Source organism: Mizuhopecten yessoensis, unplaced genomic scaffold (assembly GCF_002113885.1).
Source record: "Mizuhopecten yessoensis strain PY_sf001 unplaced genomic scaffold, ASM211388v2 scaffold343, whole genome shotgun sequence".
In the NCBI taxonomy this organism is placed as follows: domain Eukaryota; kingdom Metazoa; phylum Mollusca; class Bivalvia; order Pectinida; family Pectinidae; genus Mizuhopecten; species Mizuhopecten yessoensis.
Window position 1 is genome coordinate 76,773 of NW_018403499.1, and position 20,157 is coordinate 96,929.

The 20,157-nt window shown below is 38.6% G+C and overlaps 1 protein-coding gene across 2 annotated transcripts in view; it reads left to right on the top strand.

Moving 5' to 3' along the window:
* LOC110446481 overlaps positions 1–20,157 on the top strand; it is a 78,278-nt gene that overhangs the window by 11,318 nt on the left and 46,803 nt on the right. The window contains exon 1 of one of the 2 annotated variants that reach the window (XM_021491662.1): positions 18,111–18,996. The exons of the other annotated variant lie outside the window; for it this stretch is intronic. Coding sequence (XP_021347337.1) covers positions 18,882–18,996 — 115 coding nt within the window. The 5' untranslated portion in view covers positions 18,111–18,881. Of the gene's footprint in view, positions 1–18,110; positions 18,997–20,157 lie in introns of those variants that run through there. 2 annotated transcript variants of the gene reach the window in all.

A 20,157-nucleotide genomic window follows, 5' to 3' on the forward strand; every position in this document is an offset into this window, starting at 1 on the left:
TTATCATCATTGAGTCCGTATGTTGATTCGTGGACATACTTTTGTTATCATCATTGAGTCCGTATGTTGATTCGTGGATATACTTTTGTTATCATCATTGAGTCCGTATGTTGATTCGTGGATATACTTTTGTTATCATCATTGAGTCCGTATGTTGATTCGTGGACATACTTTTTTTATCATCATTGAGTCCGTATGTTGATTCGTGGATATACTTTTGTTATCATCATTGAGTCCGTATGTTGATTCGTGGATATACTTTTGTTATCATCATTGAGTCCGTATGTTGATTCGTGGATATACTTTTGTTATCATCATTGAGTCCGTATGTTGATTCGTGGACATCCTTTTAGTATCCTCATTGAGTCCGTATGTTGATTCGTGGACATCCTTTTGTTTCAGCTTCTTAGTATTGTGTTGACGTGCGGGTAGCTGCTGTTAATGTTTACTTGCAATCAATGCCTATTATGCATGATAAACAGTGCATGCTCTGTATGTGGAAACGAAGAGATATAATTAACTTAACAAATTGGAACGTTCTTTCCAAATCTTTTTTTCTTTTCATTTAAGATTTTGTTTCAATAAAAGTGCTATAATGATTAAGTGTGGTACTGAATTCCGGAAAATAGCACATCCAATCGTCACTTAAACGTGTATTCTTACATCGGATCACATAAACACTTAGCAGCTCAACATGCAGGGGTGATGAAAGGGTTGGAACCATATTGTGACCGAATCTGTGTTATCAGCAAATCAGTTGACATTCATGGTAACTCTCATTTAAAAGTCGACATGTTGCTGATGCAACTTTATCATCGATAAAGTGGATGTTAAAATCACATGTTAATTATAACTAGTATGTGATTAAAGAAGTGTATGGTTTACGAAGCATGCTGACGGCCAGCTGAAGTAGTAACAGAGTGTTACACGCCTGTAAAGTTTCCATGTTATAGCAGTCAGCAGAATGTAACGAGTCCCCGACACAGAAAAACTCCACACACACACCTGTAGTTAAAGCAATTAAAACTTACCTGCATACACCTGAAGTTAGAGTAGTTAAAACTTACTTATACACACCTGTAGTTAGAGTTATTAAAACTTACCTACATACGCCTGTAGTTAAAGTAATTAAAACTTACTTACACACATCTGCAGTTAGAGTAGTTAAAACTAACTTATACACGCCTGTAGTTAGAGTAGTTAAAACTTACCTACATACACCTGTAGTTAGAGTAGTTAAAACTTACCTACATACACCTGTAGTTAAAGTAATTAAAACTTATTTACACACCTGTAGTTAAAGAAGTTAAAACTTACTTACACAAATCTGTAGTTAGAGTAGTTAAAACTTACCAACACAAACCTGTAGTTAAAGTAATAAACACTTGCTTATACACACCTGTAGTAAAAGGAATTAACACCTATTTACACACACCTGTGTTAAAGTAATTAAAACTTACTTACACGCATCTGTAGTTAAATTAGTTAAAACTTACCTACACACACCTGTAGTTAAAGTAATAAACACTTGCTTATAAACACCTGTAACTAAAGTAATTAAAACTTACTTACACACATCTGTAGTTAGAGTAGTTAAAACACAGTAATAAAGTGTAGAGAGACATACTATTACTGTAATAACACAGTAATATAGTGTGGGGAGACATACTAGTACTGTAATAACATTAATATCTAGTGTGGGGATATACTAGTACTGTAATAACACAGTAATATATAGTGTGGGGATATACTAGTACTGTAATAACACAGTAATATCTAGTGTGGGGGATATACTAGTACCGTAATAACAGTAATATCTAGTGTGGGAAATATACTAGTACTGTAATAACACAGTAATATATAGTGTGTGGATATACTAGTACTATAATAACACAGTAATATCTAGTGTGGGGGAAGTACTAGTACTGTAATAACACAGTAATATATTGTAGGAGATATACTAGTGCTGTAATAACACAGTAATATAATGTGGGTGATATACTAGTACTGTAATAACACAGTAATATCTAGTGTGGGGATATACTAGTACTGTAATAACAGTAATATCTAGTGTGGGGGATATACTAGTACTGTAATAACACAGTAATATAGTGTGGGGATATACTAGTACTGTAATAACACAGTAATACCTAGTGTGGGGAATATACTAGTACTGTAATAACACAGTAATATCTAGTGTGGGGAGAAGTGTGGGGATATACTAGTACTATAATAACACAGTAATATCTACTGTGGGGAGATATACTAGAACTGTAATAACACAGTACTAGTATATTCCCCACACTAGGTATTACTGTGTTATTACATGTGTTATTACAATACTAGTATATCCCCCATACTAGATATTACTGTTATTACAGTACTAGTACATCCCCCACACTAGATATAACTGTGTTATTACAATACTAGTATATCCCCCACACCAGATATTACTGTGTTATTATAGTACTAGTATATCCACACACTATATATTACTGTGTTATTACAGTAATATCTAGTGTGGGGATATACTAGTACTGTAATAACACAGTAATATCTAGTGTGGGGAATATACTAGTACTGTAATAACACAGTAATATCTAATGTGGGGAGATATACTAGTACTGTAATAACACAGTAATATCTAGGGTGGGGATATACTAGTACTGTAATAAAACAGTAATATCTAGTGTGGGGAGATCTACTAGTACTGTAATAACAGTAATATCTAGAGTGGGGGATGTACTAGTACTGTAATAACACAGAAATATCTAATGTGGGGAGATACACTAGTACTGTAATAACACAGTAAGATCTAGTGTGGGGATATACTAGTACTGTAATAAGAGTAATATCTAGTGTGGGGGATAGACTAGTACTGTAATAACACAGTAATAGTATATTCCCCACACTAGATATTACTGTTTTATTACAGTACTAGTATATCTCGCCACACTAGATATTACTGTGTTATTACAGTAATATCTAGTGTGGGGGATATACTAGTACTGTAATAACAGTAATATCTAGTGTGGGGGATGTACTAGTACTGTAATAACACAGTAATATAGTGTGAGGGATATACATTGTCCTAGTGCTGTAATAACACAGTAATATATTGTGTGGGGAGATATACTAGTGCTGTAATAACAGTAATATATAGTGTGGGGGATATACTCGTACTGTAATAACACAGTAATATCTAGTGTGGGGGATATACTAGTACCGTAATAACAGTAATATCTAGTGTGGGGGATATACTAGTACCGTAATAACAGTAATATCTAGTGTGGGGAAATATACTAGTACTGTAATAACAGTGATATCTAGTGTGGGGATATATTAGTACTGTAATAACAGTAATATATAGGATATACTCGTACTGTAATAACACAGTACTATATAGTGTGGGGATATACTGGTACTGTAATAACACAGTAATATCTAGTGTGGCGAGATATACTAATACTGTAATAACACAGTTATATCTAGTGTGCGGATATATACTAGTACAATAATAACACAGTAATATTGTGTGTGTGTGGGGGGGGATATACTAGTGCTGTAATAACACAGTAATATAATGTGGGGAGATATACTAATACTGTAATAACACAGTTATATCTAGTGTGCGGATATATACTAGTACAATAATAACACAGTAATATTTTGTGTGTGGGGGGGGGGGATATACTAGTGCTGTAATAACACAGTAATATAGTCTGGAGGATATACTAGTGCTGTAATAACACAGTAATATATAGTGTGGGGATATTCTGGTACTGTAATAACACAGGTATATCTAGTGTGGGGGATATACTAGTATTGTAATAACACAGTTATATCTAGTGTGCGGATATATACTAGTACAATAATAACACAGTAATATCTAGTGTGGGAGATATACTAGTACTGTAATAACATAGTAATATCTAGTGTGGGGAGATATACTAGTGCTGTAATAACAGTTATATCTAGTGTGGGGGATATACTAGTACTGTAATAACAGTAATATCTAATCTTGGGGATATACTAGTACTGTAATAACACAGTAATATCTAGTGTTGGGGATATACTAGTACTGTAATAACACAGGTATATCTAGTGTGGGGAAATATACTAGTATTGTAATAACACAGTTATATCTAGTGTGGGATATACTAGTACTGTAATAACACAGTAGTATCTAGTGTGGGGAGATATACTAGTGCTGTAATAACAGTAATATATAGTGTGAGGGATATACTTGTACTGTTATAACACAGTAACATAGTGTGGGGATATACTAGTACTGTAATAACACAGTAAGATCTAGTGTGAGGAGATATACTAGTACTGTAATAACAGTAATATCTAGTATGGGGGATATACTAGTATTGTAATAACACAGTTATATCTAGTGTGGGGGATATACTAGTACTATAATAACACAGTAATATAGTGTGGGGAAATATACTAGTACTATAATAACACAGTAATATCTAGTGTTGGGAGATATACTAGTACTGTAATAACAGTAATATATAGTGTGGGAGATATACTAGTACTGTAATAACAGTAATATCTAGTATGGGGGATATACTAGTATTGTAATAACACAGTTATATCTAGTGTTGGGGATATACTAGTACTGTAATAACACAGTAATATATAGTGTTGGGAGATATACTAGTAGTGTAATAACAGTAATATATAATGTTGGGGATATACTAGTACTGTAATAACAGTAATATCTAGTGTGGGGGATATACTCGTTCTGTAATATCAGAGTAATATCTAGTGTAGGGAAATATACTGATATTGTAATAACACAGTAATATATTGTGTAGGAGATATACTACTACTGTAATAACAGTATTATCTAGTATGGGGGATATACTAGTATTGTAATAACACAGTTATATCTAGTGTGGGGGATATACTAGTACTATAATAACACAGTAATATAGTGTGAGGAGATATACTAGTACTGTAATGACACAGTAATATCTAGTGTGGGGGATATACTAGTACTGTAATAACACAGTAATATATAGTGTGGGGAGATATACTAGTACCGTAATAACAGTAATATCTAGTGTGGGGGATATACTAGTACTGTTATAACACAGTAATATCTAGTGTGGGGGATATACTAGTACTGTTATAAACAAAGTAATATCTAGTGTGGGGAGATATACTAGTACTGTTATAACACAGTAATATCGAGTGTGGGGGATATACTAGTCCTGTAATGACACAGTAATATCTAGTGTGGGGGATATACTAGTACTGTCATAAACAAAGTAATATCTAGTGTGGGGAGATATACTAGTACTGTAATAACACAGTAATATCTAGTGTGGGGGGTATACTAGGACTGTTATAAACAAAGTAATATCTAGTGTGGGGAGATATACTAGTACCGTAATAACACAGTAATATCTAGTGTGGGGGTTATACTAGTACTGTAATGACACAGTAATATCTAGTGTGGGGGATGTACTAGTACTGTAATAACAGTAATATCTAGTGTGGGGGATATACTCGTTCTGTAATATCACAGTAATATCTAGTGTAGGGAAATATACTGATATTGTAATAAATAGTTATATCTAGTGTAGGGAAATATATTAGTATCGTAATAAGACAAATAACACAGTAATATCAAGTATTGGAAAAGGGACTAGTACTGTAAGAATACAGTTATATCTAGTACGGGCAGAATTGTCAGTATAAAGATGACTGACATTATTGTCATACGTGACAGAATTGGTCTCCTCCTCGCCGCCATCATAGATCTGCTAGAGTCAGGGTTGTCTGACAGGGTAGGTCTCCTCCTCGCCGCCATCATAGATCTGCTAGAGTCAGGGTTGTCTGACAGGATTGGTCTCCTCCTCGTCGCCATCATAGATCTGCTAGAGTCAGGGTTGTCTGACAGGATTGGTCTCCTCGCCGCCATCATAGATCTGCTAGAGTCAGGGTTGTCTACCAGAATTGGTCTCCTCCTCGCCGCCATCATAGGTCTGCTAGAATCAGTGTTGTCTGACAGGATTGGTTTCCTCCTCGCCGCAATCATAGATCTGCTAGAATCATGGTTGTCTGACAGAATTGGTCTCCTCCTCGCCGCCATCATAGATCTGCTAGAATCAGTGTTGTCTGACAGGATTGGTTTCCTCCTCGCCGCAATCATAGATCTGCTAGAATCATGGTTGTCTGACAGAATTGGTCTCCTCCTCGCCGCCATCATAGATCTATATCTAGTGTTGGGGATATACTAGTACTGTTATAACACAGTAATATCTAGTGCGGGGGATATACTAGTACTATAATAACACAGTAATATGGTTTGGGGGATATACTAGTGCTGTAAAAACACAGTAATATCTAGTATGGGGGATATACTAGTGCTGTAAAAACACAGTAATATCTAGTATGGGGGATATACTAGTGCTGTAAAAACACAGTAATATTGTGTGGGGAGATATCCTAGTACTGTAATAACATTAATATCTAGTGTGGGGGATGTACTAGTACTGTAATTACACAGTAATATCTAGTGCGGGGGATATACTAGTATTGTAATAACACAGTTATATCTAGTGTGGGGAATAAACTAGTACTGTAATAACATTAATATCTAGTGTGGGGGGTATACTTGTACTGTATTAACAGTAATATCTAGTGCGGGGGATATACTAGTATTGTAATAACACAGTAATATGGTTTGGGGGATATACTCGTACTGTAATAACACAGTAATATATTGTGGGGAGACATACTAGTAATGTAATAACAGTAATAGCTAGTGGGGGGGATATACTAGTGCTGTAATAACAGTAATAGCTAGTGGGGGGGATATACTAGTGCTGTAAAAACACAGTAATATTGTGTGGGGAGATATACTAGTGCTGTAATAACACAGTAATATCTAGTATGGGGGATATACTAGTACTGTAATAACAGTAATATCTAGTATGGGGGATATACTAGTAGTGTAATAACACAGTAATATAGCTTGGGGGATATACTAGTACTATAATAACACAGTAATATAGCTTGGGGGATATACTAGTATTGTAATAACACAGTAATATAGTGTGGGGTATATACTAGTGCTGTAAAAACACAGTAATATCTAGTGTATTGCATATACTAGTACTGTTATAACACAGTAATATGGTTTGGGGGATATACTAGTGCTGTAAAAACACAGTAATATTGTGTGGGGAGATATCCTAGTACTGTAATAACAGTATTATCTAGTATGGGGGATATACTAGTGCTGTAAAAACACAGTAATATCTAGTGCGGGGGATATACTAGTGCTGTAAAAACACAGTAATATCTAGTATGGGGGATATACTAGTGCTGTAATAACAGTAATATCTAGTATGGGGGATATACTAGTGCTGTAAAAACACAGTAATATTGTGTGGGGAGATATACTAGTGCTGTAATAACACAGTAGTATAGTGTGGGGAGATATACTAGTGCTGTAATAACAGTAATATCTAGTATGGGGGATATACTAGTACTGTAATAACACAGTAATATAGTCTGGGGGATATACTTGTGCTGTAATAACACAGTAATATAGTTTGGGGATATAATAGTGCTGTAATAACACAGTAATATAGTTTGGGGGATATACTAGTACTGTAATAACACAGTAATATAGTCTGGGGGATATACTAGTGCTGTAATAACAGTAATATCTAGTGTGGGGGATATACTAGTACTGTAATAACAGTAATATCTAGTATGGGGGATATACTAGTACTGTAATAACACAGTAATATCTAGTGTAGGGAAATATACAAGTATTGTAATAACACAGTTATATCTAGTGTGGGGAAATATACTAGTACTGTAATAACACAGTAATATCTAGTGTGGGGAGATATACTAGTACTGTAATAACACAGTAATATCTAGTGTGGGGAGATATACTAATACTGTAATAACACAGTTATATCTAGTGTGGGGAAATATATTAGTACTGTTATAACATAATAATATCTAGTGTGAGGGGTATACTAGTACTGTAATAACACAGTTATATCTAGTGTGGGGAGATATACTAGTACTGTAATAATAAAGTAATATAGTCTCGGGGATATACTTGTACTGTTATAACATAATAATATCTAGTGTGAGGGGTATACTAGTANTCCCCATCATAGATCTGCTAGAATCAGGGTTGTCTAAAAGAATTGGTCTCCTCCTCGCCGCCATCATAGATCTGCTAGAGTCAGGGTTGTCTGACAGGGTTGGTCTCCTCCTCGTCCCCATCATAGATCTGCTAGAGTCAGTGTTTTCTGACAGGGTTGGTCTCCTCCTCGTCGCCATCATAGATCTGCTAGAGTCAGGGTTGTCTGACAGGGTAGGTCTCCTCCTCGTCCCCATCATAGATCTGCTAGAGTCAGTGTTGTCTACCAGAATTGGTCTCCTCCTCGCCGCCATCATAGATCTGCTAAAGTCAGGGTTGTCTGACAGGGTAGGTCTCCTCCTCGCCGCAATCATAGATCTGCTAGACTCAGGGTTGTCTGACAGGGTAGGTCTCCTCCTCATCCCCATCATAGATCTGCTAAAGTCAGGGTTGTCTGACAGGGTAGGTCTCCTCCTCGTCGCCATCATAGATCTGCTAGAATCCGGGTTGTCTGACAGGATTGGTCTCCTCCTCGCCGCCATCATAGATCTGCTAGAGTCAGGGTTGTCTGACAGGGTTGGTTTAATCTGCTAGAGTCAGGGTTGTCTGACAGGGTTGGTTTAATCTGCTAGAGTATTAGTTGTCTGACAGGGTTGGGCTCCTCCTCGCCGCCATCATAGATCTGATAGGATCAGGGTTGTCTGACCGGGTTGGTTTAATCTGCTAGAGTATTAGTTGTCTGACAGGGTTGGGCTCCTCCTCGCCGCCATCATAGATCTGCTAAAGTCAGGGTTGTCTACCAGAATTGGTCTCCTCCTCGTCGCCATCATAGATCTGTAGAGACAGGGTTGTCTGACAGGGGAGGTCTCCTCCTCGCCCCCATCATAGATCTGCTAAAGTCAGGGTTGTCTACGAGAATTGGTCTCCTCCTCGCCCCCATCATAGATCTGCTAAAGTCAGGGTTGTCTGGCAGGATTGGTCTCCTCCTCGCCGCCATCATAGATCTGCTAGAGTCAGGGTTGTCTGACAGGGTACGTTTATCTGCTAAAGTCAGGGTTGTCTGACAGGGTAGGTTTTATCTGCTAGAGTCAGGGTTGTCTGACAGGGTATGTTGTGTAAGGTTACCAACCTGTTGAATTGTCTGGTATAATTATTATTATTATCATATACTCGTATCACTGGTACATTTGGACGTGACCAGGGGCGTAGTTGGGATATAAATCTTGTGTAGGCACTCGAACAATTGGATGATAAATATGAGTTTTTTTATGGTTTTAAAACAAAATATATTCACAAGTATATCGGTGCGTTTTAAAATTCGATATTCAAATAAATAAAACTCTTAAAATGGTGGTTATGATTAAACACGAATTGGAATCCCAATAATTATTATCTTAATTTAACTTACTATTGGTCAGAGAATGGTTCTTAAAAAAGAGAATACTGAAGTGTCAAAGTCAAAATTGATCAACCAAGACCATTGAAAAATACAAGGAGAAAAATATCAAGTGTTCCGGAAGGGCAAGCGTCTTCACCTCTATCGACAATGAAATCTAGGTCAAATTTAAGTTATGTTACGGCCTCAAATTGAGAACTAAGGTAGAGCCCCACCAATGAGCATTATCAAAAATAGTGACCTTCATATCACACAAAGAAATAGAAGTCATGAATTTAGGATATTTGGATCAAAACGATGAATATCGACCGAATGAACTGTAACAAGGGAAACGGGCATGTTACTTCCAAGAAAAAGAAGGTTCATGATCGGAAAATCAAAGCCACCCTTCCTATCGTATAGTGTGGTTGTAAGAGGTTCCTTTTGATAATGTAATGAGTAAAGATCGAGAAAGGCGACGGATGTTGTGCCATTAATGTCAAGCTCGGGAGGGAATATATGATCAATGTGGTCAATTTCTTTTTTGTTATTTAAAGAGAGCACATAAGGACTTATGGTCCGGGTTTTTGTCCTTACAATAAAAGCCTCGCATAAAAAAAACGAAAAGATGTCGGCCAGAGGAAGGGTACAGTTTTTAACAAGAGGAATGCCTACAGTCTGTTTAATGGTGGAAAGTCTTGCCACCGAACAAAGATATTTCCAAAACGGAACTCAATAATCCTCCCAATTTCATCCTCTGATGCTGTAAAGTAATTTACAACCACACATTTATATCATCGTTCGCCTTCTTAGAAAAGAAAGCTCTCGTTATAAGAAAGGCGAAGGGGTTCCTTCTGTATGGTATGAGGAATGGTAGTGTAAAGGGTAAAAAGGTAGGGTACCTTGGTGATCAAGCATGCCTAATTCTATTTTTGCAAGCAGACAATGTGATAGTGTTTGCAAACAAAGATTAGAATATTAGATGCTTTGTCTGCAGACACAAATACATGTCGATCATACAGATTGTTGACTATTGGTTTGCACATCGGAGTCAGAAAATAACGTTTGCGGAATTTTTCAAACGGCTAATACCGTTTTGCCCTTAGAGTTCAGTATATAATCAGATATCATATGCTTGCCAAATCAAAAACGACGCATTACTTTGAGAAGCCTGGGAAGACGAGACAGTTTAACTGCGACGAGGATTATTCGACTGGGTCTCAGAAGTTTTAAAGTTTCGAATTGACTACAAACTTGTTCATCGTTGTGTTATTATCATTGTTTACTTTAAGCTTGAAAGTTGTTTTACACAGGGTTTACAGATTCAAAAGCTACATATCCCCTGCGTATTATTAGCTGATGACACGCTCTTACTAAATTATAACTCTGCTAAATCTTCGCTGGTTGAATTTTCATAAGAGACGAATCGTCAATAAACCATCAGCTGTATGTTCTCTGGGAGGCGCGATTATCGAATGGACTGATATAAAGGTTTACGCGGGAATTTCTTTTTGTTCAAACCTAAAAGCTGATTTCGGTATAGAAAGCGCGTGCGACAAAGGTAGAAGGAACCTTAACAGTCAAATGAGTGTTGGTATCCATCCAGGCGTATTGAATCCTCTCAAAAGTGCGCAACTCATTAAAGCAATTATCCTACCAGGTGTTATATACGGATGTGAACTTTGGGAAAATGCTACGCAGAAGTCCATTGATATGTTAAATAGAACCATGCGGTATGCTGCACGAAGATGCCAGGGTTTACTACCAGAGCTATTGACTTACCTGATGATTTATGGTTTGATGAAGAAATCAGAAAACTGTACCTTTGGAACAAGCTGTGTAATGCTAAATTATCTTTTGTCTGGAAATCTCTATTCATTATTCGCTTATGTACATTCATGTTCACCTCACAATCGTTTCAAAACGTAAGCTTCATCGTAGACATCTTCCATACAATGGTGAAATTTAACATCGAGACATTCTTTTTCGAGTTTGTGTTCTCTGGTGCGTGCTATAGAGGGTTTCAGTGGAAATCGTTTATTAAGAAAGTCACAACAAACTATTAATATGATGTATGGTGTAAAATGTGCAGAAATCGTCCCGATCTGTTATATTTTAGGGCAGTTCATCAATATATTGGACCCTATCCCTTCTGGTCTCTAACGCTGAAATTTCCTAACAGCACATGGAAAATTTGTGAATTAATCAAGCTTTCCTACAGGGCTGAATTCCAAAATGTGATGTGTAAATTGTGCAAAAAAGTTGTGAACAATGACGTTAAACATTTCATTATACAATATCCCACATTATTCAAAAGTAGAGACATATTGCTGGAACAAATAGTTAATCTTATAAGCGTTGAAAAATATGTACAATACGATATGCTAGAGGAAGACGAAAAATGTTCATTAGGAACGATATTTCTTTGGACGATGGTTAATGGGACACTCTGGTGGTTGCTATAAGTGAAAAAAACTTGCTGAGATGCTCACAGAAATGAACATACTTCTACAGAGCAGATCTAGCTCTTGAGCATAGTTTGAAGAATACAGTAAGAAATTGTAGTATTATGTAAATATGTAGTGTTCATGCTGTAAATTGTTGAAATTGTTAAAAACGACAAGACCATGTTATCTCTTATCAGAGGATATAAAGAATGTCTGTCTGTCTGTCTGTCTTACGTGTATTACAAGATCATTATGAGAGCAAACAAAGTTATTTATTTTTTAATTTGCACTGACTAAAAACAAACACTTGACAAAATTATGTGTACTACTCGAGCCTAGGGCAGCTACGCTACTTCGTCCTCCGGTATATCTGGGGATGACAGAAGCACCAATACCCGGGTGGTCAGCGATCATTTCTTCGCTACCAATGTCTGCCCTTGCTCTTGCTTACAATACATGCAACAAACAGGTACGCAACGCATACATGTAATTTAAACCCAACGGACAGCGTGACCGCATCCTATAGTGTCCTACAGTAATGTTGTGCTCAGTGTCAAATCGACAATGATTCTCTTGATTTGCAGCGTCACATAATATACATATAATATTAAGGCAGTTACAATTTAAATGATCAAAACAGGATGATATTCGATGTTAATGATAATAATCCTGCTTGTAAGGTTTACAAATTGCTTCAGGGAGGTTACACGAATTAACCGCTCCACACTTTATTTATAAGACGGGGAATGTTGGTTATGAGAGACCCACCTACAACAGACCGAAGACGTACGGCATTGTTAGCGTTACCGTGGCCGGCCACGGCCAGACTGACGACATTGTTTATGAGGGTAGTGTTCAGTACATTGTCTTGTTTTATGTAGAAATCCACGTTTTACAACAATACCTGTCAACCGGGGATTGCAAGTGGATTTAGAACAAATATCTCACACTGTTGTACGCCTTTCTGTGTATTACTGAACGTTAGGCTTCAGCTCGTGTATCCATTGTTAATGTTCAAAGTTACAACAGCCTATCTAGGCGAGTTTTCTCTTATCCGGAATTTCTGACTTTGTATCCCTAAATCACTGAATTAAGAACTCTCGGGTCGGATATATATAACTCCTCTATAAATTACCCTAGTAACAACTTCATAGCGTTATACTGGTAGCTATCAGAAGGAAAACCTGTGGGTCAAGCTACAGTTTATCATAACATTTACAGTAACTTACGTCAGCAGTTTTCTTACTGAAGATCCCAGTAAAGTTCTTTTTGATTGTCATTAATCCGTAATACCTTATATTATATTAAAGGGATTTGTGTTTGAAATTTCTATTGGCGTCATACTTGATTGAATTTGTCTGAAAACGTCATACTTGATAGAATTTTTCTGAAAACTTCAAACTTTATAGAATTTATCTGAAAACGCCTTTCTTGATAGCTTGAAAGAATTTATCTGAAAACGTCATACGTGATAGAGTTCTCTGTTAACATGTTATTTGATGGAAATCATGTGGAAAAACATAACATATCGATACTTGTGTTAACCAATACAGTACAATAAAGTAGTAAACTGCCATTTTGAATATGGCCGATTGTTTTAAATACCGTAACGGACATTTCTCTATGTTGTACAACAGGCAACACGCGTTTCACATGTATGAATTGTAAGAAAACAACAAGAGAATATCGAAGTCAGAACTAAACCGTAGTTCGACGTTTAAATCGATAAATCTAGACCAGAATGTGAACGACAGGAAATGTTACAATAATACCATTGCAAAAGTAGAGAGAGGTAATAAGACCACGTGTTCCGGAAGGGTAGTCGACTACTGCTGAATCGTCAACACAGGTCATGAAAATCTAGGTCGAATCTACGTAATATCACGTGCTTACACCTAGAACCAGGGTAGTGACGTCGAAAACACAAGACACACCAACGACCAATTAAAATATCGACAATCATATCGGTAGAGGCAATAAAAAGATATAGAGAGGCATGTGAACCCGATGTATTGACAAACCCCCAGTTAGAAGATCAAATAAAGATTTACAAAGTACTCGTTTTATCTACTTGAAACAAACTGTCTCATAGCACGTACACTTTTCAGTGATGGTAATAGGAGCGTTTTGTCAGACACTGGTAAAGGTGAACTGTCTCATAGCACGTACACTTTTCAGTGATGGTAATAGGAGCGTTTTGTCAGACACCGTTAAAGGTGAACTGTCTCATAGCACGTACACTTTTCAGTGGTGGTGGTGGTAGAAGTGCTCATGCAGCAGCTATCTAGTAGGAGGGGGGGGGGGNAATATTTGGTAATTGTTTCCCCATCCATTTGTGGTTGAAATACATACTTTGCTGTTGTTTTTGTTAATTTGAAGCAACATCTAGAGGAAATTGGTAATTTATCAAGTGATACACGGAATTATGTAAATGTTTCCGTATAACGCGTTAACCGGTGATACTTCGGTCCAATGAAGGGATCGATAGAGGCGGTCAAGATTGTGTCACCCTAACCTCGTGTAGGAGTGTGCAATACACGTGTCGCGGTGTTCGTGGTTACCCACGTAATGACGCTTACTCATTAATTGATGTGACACGTGCGGCCTTATTGTTTTCTTTATTTAGACAGACAAACTAAAACGAGTTACTTGTAATTTTGTCTCCGCACCCCTCTGTCGTTATCACTTTGAGGTTTGTGTCCATGCATTGCTAACATACCATGAATCCCTAGAGAAATCAATATACAATTATTCTCAACAAACTTCATTGCCACATACACGTAATGTCAGCGCATTTACACAACAATGAATGGGGAACGCGACCAATTAAATCTCAAAAAACAGGACCAGAGTATCATTCATTTCTACTGAAGGTAAACAGAAATTTTGATTAATTCTTAGTGTACACGCAATCCGATAAGAGATGTTACTGTGCAGCACACTATATCAATCGGACGGCGTTCCCCTGTCTGGTCTGGTTAGCGGGATCCGAATGATCTATATCATATAAAGCAACAGAGGCTGATGAAGTCTTCCAACAATTCCGTAACCCCATGACGGAGAGGGGGTTAACAGAACACAGGACCACGGACAGGCGAGGACTGACCACAGGACCACGGACAGGCGAGGACTGACCACAGGACCACGGGCAGGCGAGGACTGACCATAGGACCACGGGCAGGCGAGGACTGACCAAAGGACCACGTACAGGCGAGGACTGACTACAGGACCACGGGCAGGCGAGGACTGGCCACAGGATAACGGACAGGCGAGGACTGACTACATGACCAGGGACAGGCGATGACTGACCACAGGACCACGGACAGGCGAGGACTTACCACAGAACCACGGGCAGGCGAGGACTGACCACAGCACCACGGACAGGAGAGGACGTACCACATGACCACGGACAGGCGAGGACTGACCACAGCACCACGGACAGGCGAGGACTGACCACAGCACCACGGACAGGCGAGAAAAGACCACAGCACCACGAACAGTCCGATCTGGGAATCGAGCCCCGGTCGCCTTGCTGAAACGCAAGTGCGCTATCCACTACGCCACACGACCAGCCATTCATACTTATAATAAAGAGATTGTAGACTGACCATATTTAATCTTGACCAGGTGATGGTAGACTGGCCATATTTAATCTTGACCAGGTGATGGTAGACTGACCTATTTTGAAAATAATTACCGTCCTATTAAATATTGTAGGTTGTATACAAATGTCTAACGGGAAAATTTCTTTGCTTACATGTAATTTATGTCTGTATAGGACCAATACGAACGGAATGGCCATACTGCTGACACATGTTATTTCAGTTTGTCAGACAAACCACCAAACTACATTATGTAAGATTTTTTTCCTATCTCTGAAATAAATTGTTAAAATATTGAATTACAAGGCCACCTATATGTTTTCTATTTGGATGTCTCTCAGATTCCCTTGCTTTACTCGTGCTAAGACACGTGCATTTTTATCTTATGAGAAACTTTTTCTTTAACTTATCATTTTAATACAAAGTTTAAATGTGACAATTGTCGTACCTCCCATGGCTGAAATAGCTAGGCCATGCATGGTAAAATGAGAAACCATACTTCAGTGTCTTAAACGTGATAACTGACAAGTGTCGATGGCGGCAGAGCTTTATCTCATTATTATTATCAAAACATAGTAAACACATATTTCCGCCAATCATATTTCAAATATTACCTCCTCGTCTGGTCTCATATGATGGCTGACAGATACCATGCACTGCTAGATGAGACACCATGATTCGGTGTCCTAAAGTCATTAACTGAAAACGTCTATGAATGCACGTCTTTATCTCATTTTTGTTAAAAAATATATATATTAGATATAAATATATTGACATAGCCAGCTGTGATTAAGCAGGGTAATAGGAATGACCATACTGTGTAAAACAAAAGATTGGTGCCGAAATATTGCATATTAATATGCGTTCTCAGGCAGGAGTGACTTTCTCGAGTCAAGAAGAAATCAATTTTCATTTATTGTCGCATTCCGCATGAGCTTTGGATCGTCAACGACTAACACTACACAGAAAGCTATCCATCTCTCCACTAACAGTACACAGAAAGCTATCCATCTCTCCACTAACACTACAAAGCGTGGTACCCACATCACTCAACTAACATTACACAGACAGCTATCCATCTCTCTACTAACACTACACAGAAAGCTATCCATCTCTCCACTAACACTATACAGAAAGCTATCCATCTCTCCACTAACACTACACAGAAAGCTATCCATCTCTCCACTAACAATACACAGAAAGCTATCCATCTCTCCACTAACAAAACACAGAAAGTTATCCATCTCTCCACTAACACTACAAAGCGTGGTACCCACATCTCTCCACTAACACTACAATGCGTGGTACCCACATCTCTCCACTAACACTACAAAGCGTGGTACCCACATCACTCCACTAACACTACAAAGCGTGGTACCCACATCTCTCCACTAACACTACAAAGCGTGGTACCCACATCTCTCCACTAACACTACAAAGCGTGGTACCCACATCTCTCCACTAACACTACAAAGCGTGGTACCCACATCTCTCCACTAACACTACAAAGCGTGGTACCCACATCTCTCCACTAACACTACAAAGCGTGGTACCCACATCTCTCCACTAACACTACAAAGCGTGGTACCCACATCACTCCACTAACACTACAAAGCGTGGTACCCACATCTCTCCACTAACACTACAAAGCGTGGTACCCACATCACTAAGTAGGATGTGTTTCTGCAATAATATAGATATACATCAATGTTAAGAACTAAAAATATAAATATTCTTGAAATTATGTCTATATTCGGGGTTTTACTACACTAACATTCAGATAACCTTGCAGCTTTTTCGGTCTCTTGTTGCAGATTTTCTTTCCTTCCTAAATGTTCCCATACGGTAATTAAGACCGTTGATCCGGGATCATTTCTGTCACGTTTTTTGCGTTGGTCTCACACAGTGTTTCTAAACTGAAGTTTACCGCAGTCTCAATACGGCCAAGAGAGTCCGGATTTGGCACTTGGCGTCCCAGAGGGATATCTCTCTATATCAAAGTGTCTCTTGTAAGGTTTTCTGGAATGTATTTCTTTCAATAGCATGGTGACTGATACGTGCCACATGTTCCTACAGAGAATCATGAACAGCAACTTATACAGTTACGTATAAACACTGGACGGCAATTTCTGCGTAAAACTATCACAATTCCTATAAAAATGGCGATTTTCTGCTGTAGAAAGTTGGCCTTGTTGTACACTATATGTAAGTTATGATGAAGGGTTAGTCTCAGTGTAATCTTTATAGACAGGGAACTGTACACGAAGCTTAAGGCTGCCAGAAAACCGGGCTATATAAATTAGATACTGACCCGTGGGCTTCTGAAACCATACTTTCCATTTGAGCTAATTACAAATACGTTTTCTGTATCGGACAAAAAGGTGGGATGTACTTTGTAGTTTAGGTCGCTAATGACGTTAGATCATGTATCGGTTCTGATAAACATTACCACGAATAACACTCAAACGGCGTCCTAACACTAGCAAGCACACATGTATTATCACAGCACAATATTCTTTTATTGTAGTTCATACAACAGGATCTCCTGTTTGTAGTTGAATTCTCCAGTGTGTTGTCTGCATGCATTTCATTTCCACTCAATTGCATCATGTACTATTTTTGTAAGGTTGCACCCACATTTTGCGGTCGATTATAAAGGTTTGAAGTGGTGTTCAATGCCTTCCCTGTGAGTGATCTACAGCAGTATACGTGGAAACGCAAGGGAGAGCAATCCGAAAACTTCCACGGGTATTTCCATGGACTGCATGGGCGGTCAGTTTTTGCAAACGTGTTAGACACCGATTTATATCTGACGTAATTCATGACAATACCTCTTTAATATTCCATGTCTGGCTGGGACTCCCAGAATGCTGATGATGCAGTAATTTCCTGATTTCCGATGTGGCTGTTTGTGAGTTGAGTGTGGCCGTACCATTGGCAGTGCTGTACTGGTGGAACGCTCCAGATACCGGCTCACTCTCAATGAATGAACACGTGGGGAGTCCGTCACACATATCGCGGTTGTACTCCGCTCTTAATCGACAAGGATAGCTCGGAATGATTACGAGATCATAACCTTACCGTGGAAAAATGGCATGATGATGTGAAATTATTCACCTGTTTTTCAATGTGTATGATTGTGTATTCCGGGGCGACAGGGCTTTTTCCGCGTGAGTCACCTTGTTTGTTTAATTTGTGATAACATTTTAAAAATAGTCGCACACTGTATATGACGTGTGTTGGGACTACCTGGTCGTGAGTTTAGTTATTCCGTATGTCAGAGGCGGGGGACACCCTTTTCTGGTACGGTGGGACACAGCGGCGACATGAGTGGACTTACGAACGCTGGGAGACAGCGGTCAGCATCTAGTGTCGTCAAATGGTCAACAGCGGACATAACATGTGCCATTTTGTTGCTTGTGATTAGTTTTACCTGTACAGGTAAGTGTCTACTCCGCCTTCCTGATCTGGGTCAGATAGCGACGGTACACAAGCTAGTATACATACACCTGTGGGCTAACTTTCACTGTACTACCCATTGATAACGCTAACATGGTTCTACATGTACGAAAGTGACCTAACCCTAGCTAGATTATCGATTTTTGTGTTATTTAGCTGTTTTATCTCCAGAGACACTGCGGGGGTTTGACCGTGTGTCGGTTCCCTAGACATGTGTGTACTCTATGCAGATACATTTATAAGCCTACATGTCTCGGATATGCACAGAATTTATGGATTAAAAAACAGCATTACTGTCATATAACGTAAAATTTGATTTAGCCAGGTAAAAAATTGTATAAAAGCCGCCTCCGATATCCCTCTCTTCCCCTCAATCACCCCCAATCACCCCCATTACCCCCATCCCTTCTGGTCGTTTTAAGTCTTGTCACACTTATGTCATGCTGTTTAATATTGTATATATTTACTACATTAAAACGGCGCATATTTAGGAGTTCTGCCTTGTTATATCATCACAGCACGGGTCTTCACTTTGAAAACTAGACACCTGTTGTATGATATACCACAATATTAACGGGTTAATGTGTACAGTATAATGATGTAATATTAGCAGTGTATGAAGTGCTTTATGACAAATACCGGACTGATCGAGTCATAGACACTCGTGTGTACCTGTCGGAGACAGTTGAGTAGACCTCTGTACCGTATATATACATACCGCCAGCCTCAATGTCAGGGTGTACCTAGGGTCTCTATACACAGGGACCTCCGTACCGTATATATACTGCAAACCCCCATGTCAGGGTGTACCTAGGGTCTCTATATGTAGGGACCTCTGTACCGCATATATACTGCAAGCCCCCATGTCAGGGTGTACCTAGGGTCTCTATATGTAGGGACCTCTGTACCGCATATATACTGCAAGCCCCCATGTCAGGGTGTACCTAGGGTCTCTATATGTAGGGACCTCTGTACCGCATATATACTGCAAGCCCCCATGTCAGGGTGTACCTAGGGTCTCTATATGTAGGGACCTCTGTACCGCATATATACTGCAAGCCCCCATGTCAGGGTGTACCTAGGGTCTCTATATGTAGGGACCTCTGTACCGCATATATACTGCAAGCCCCCATGTCAGGGTGT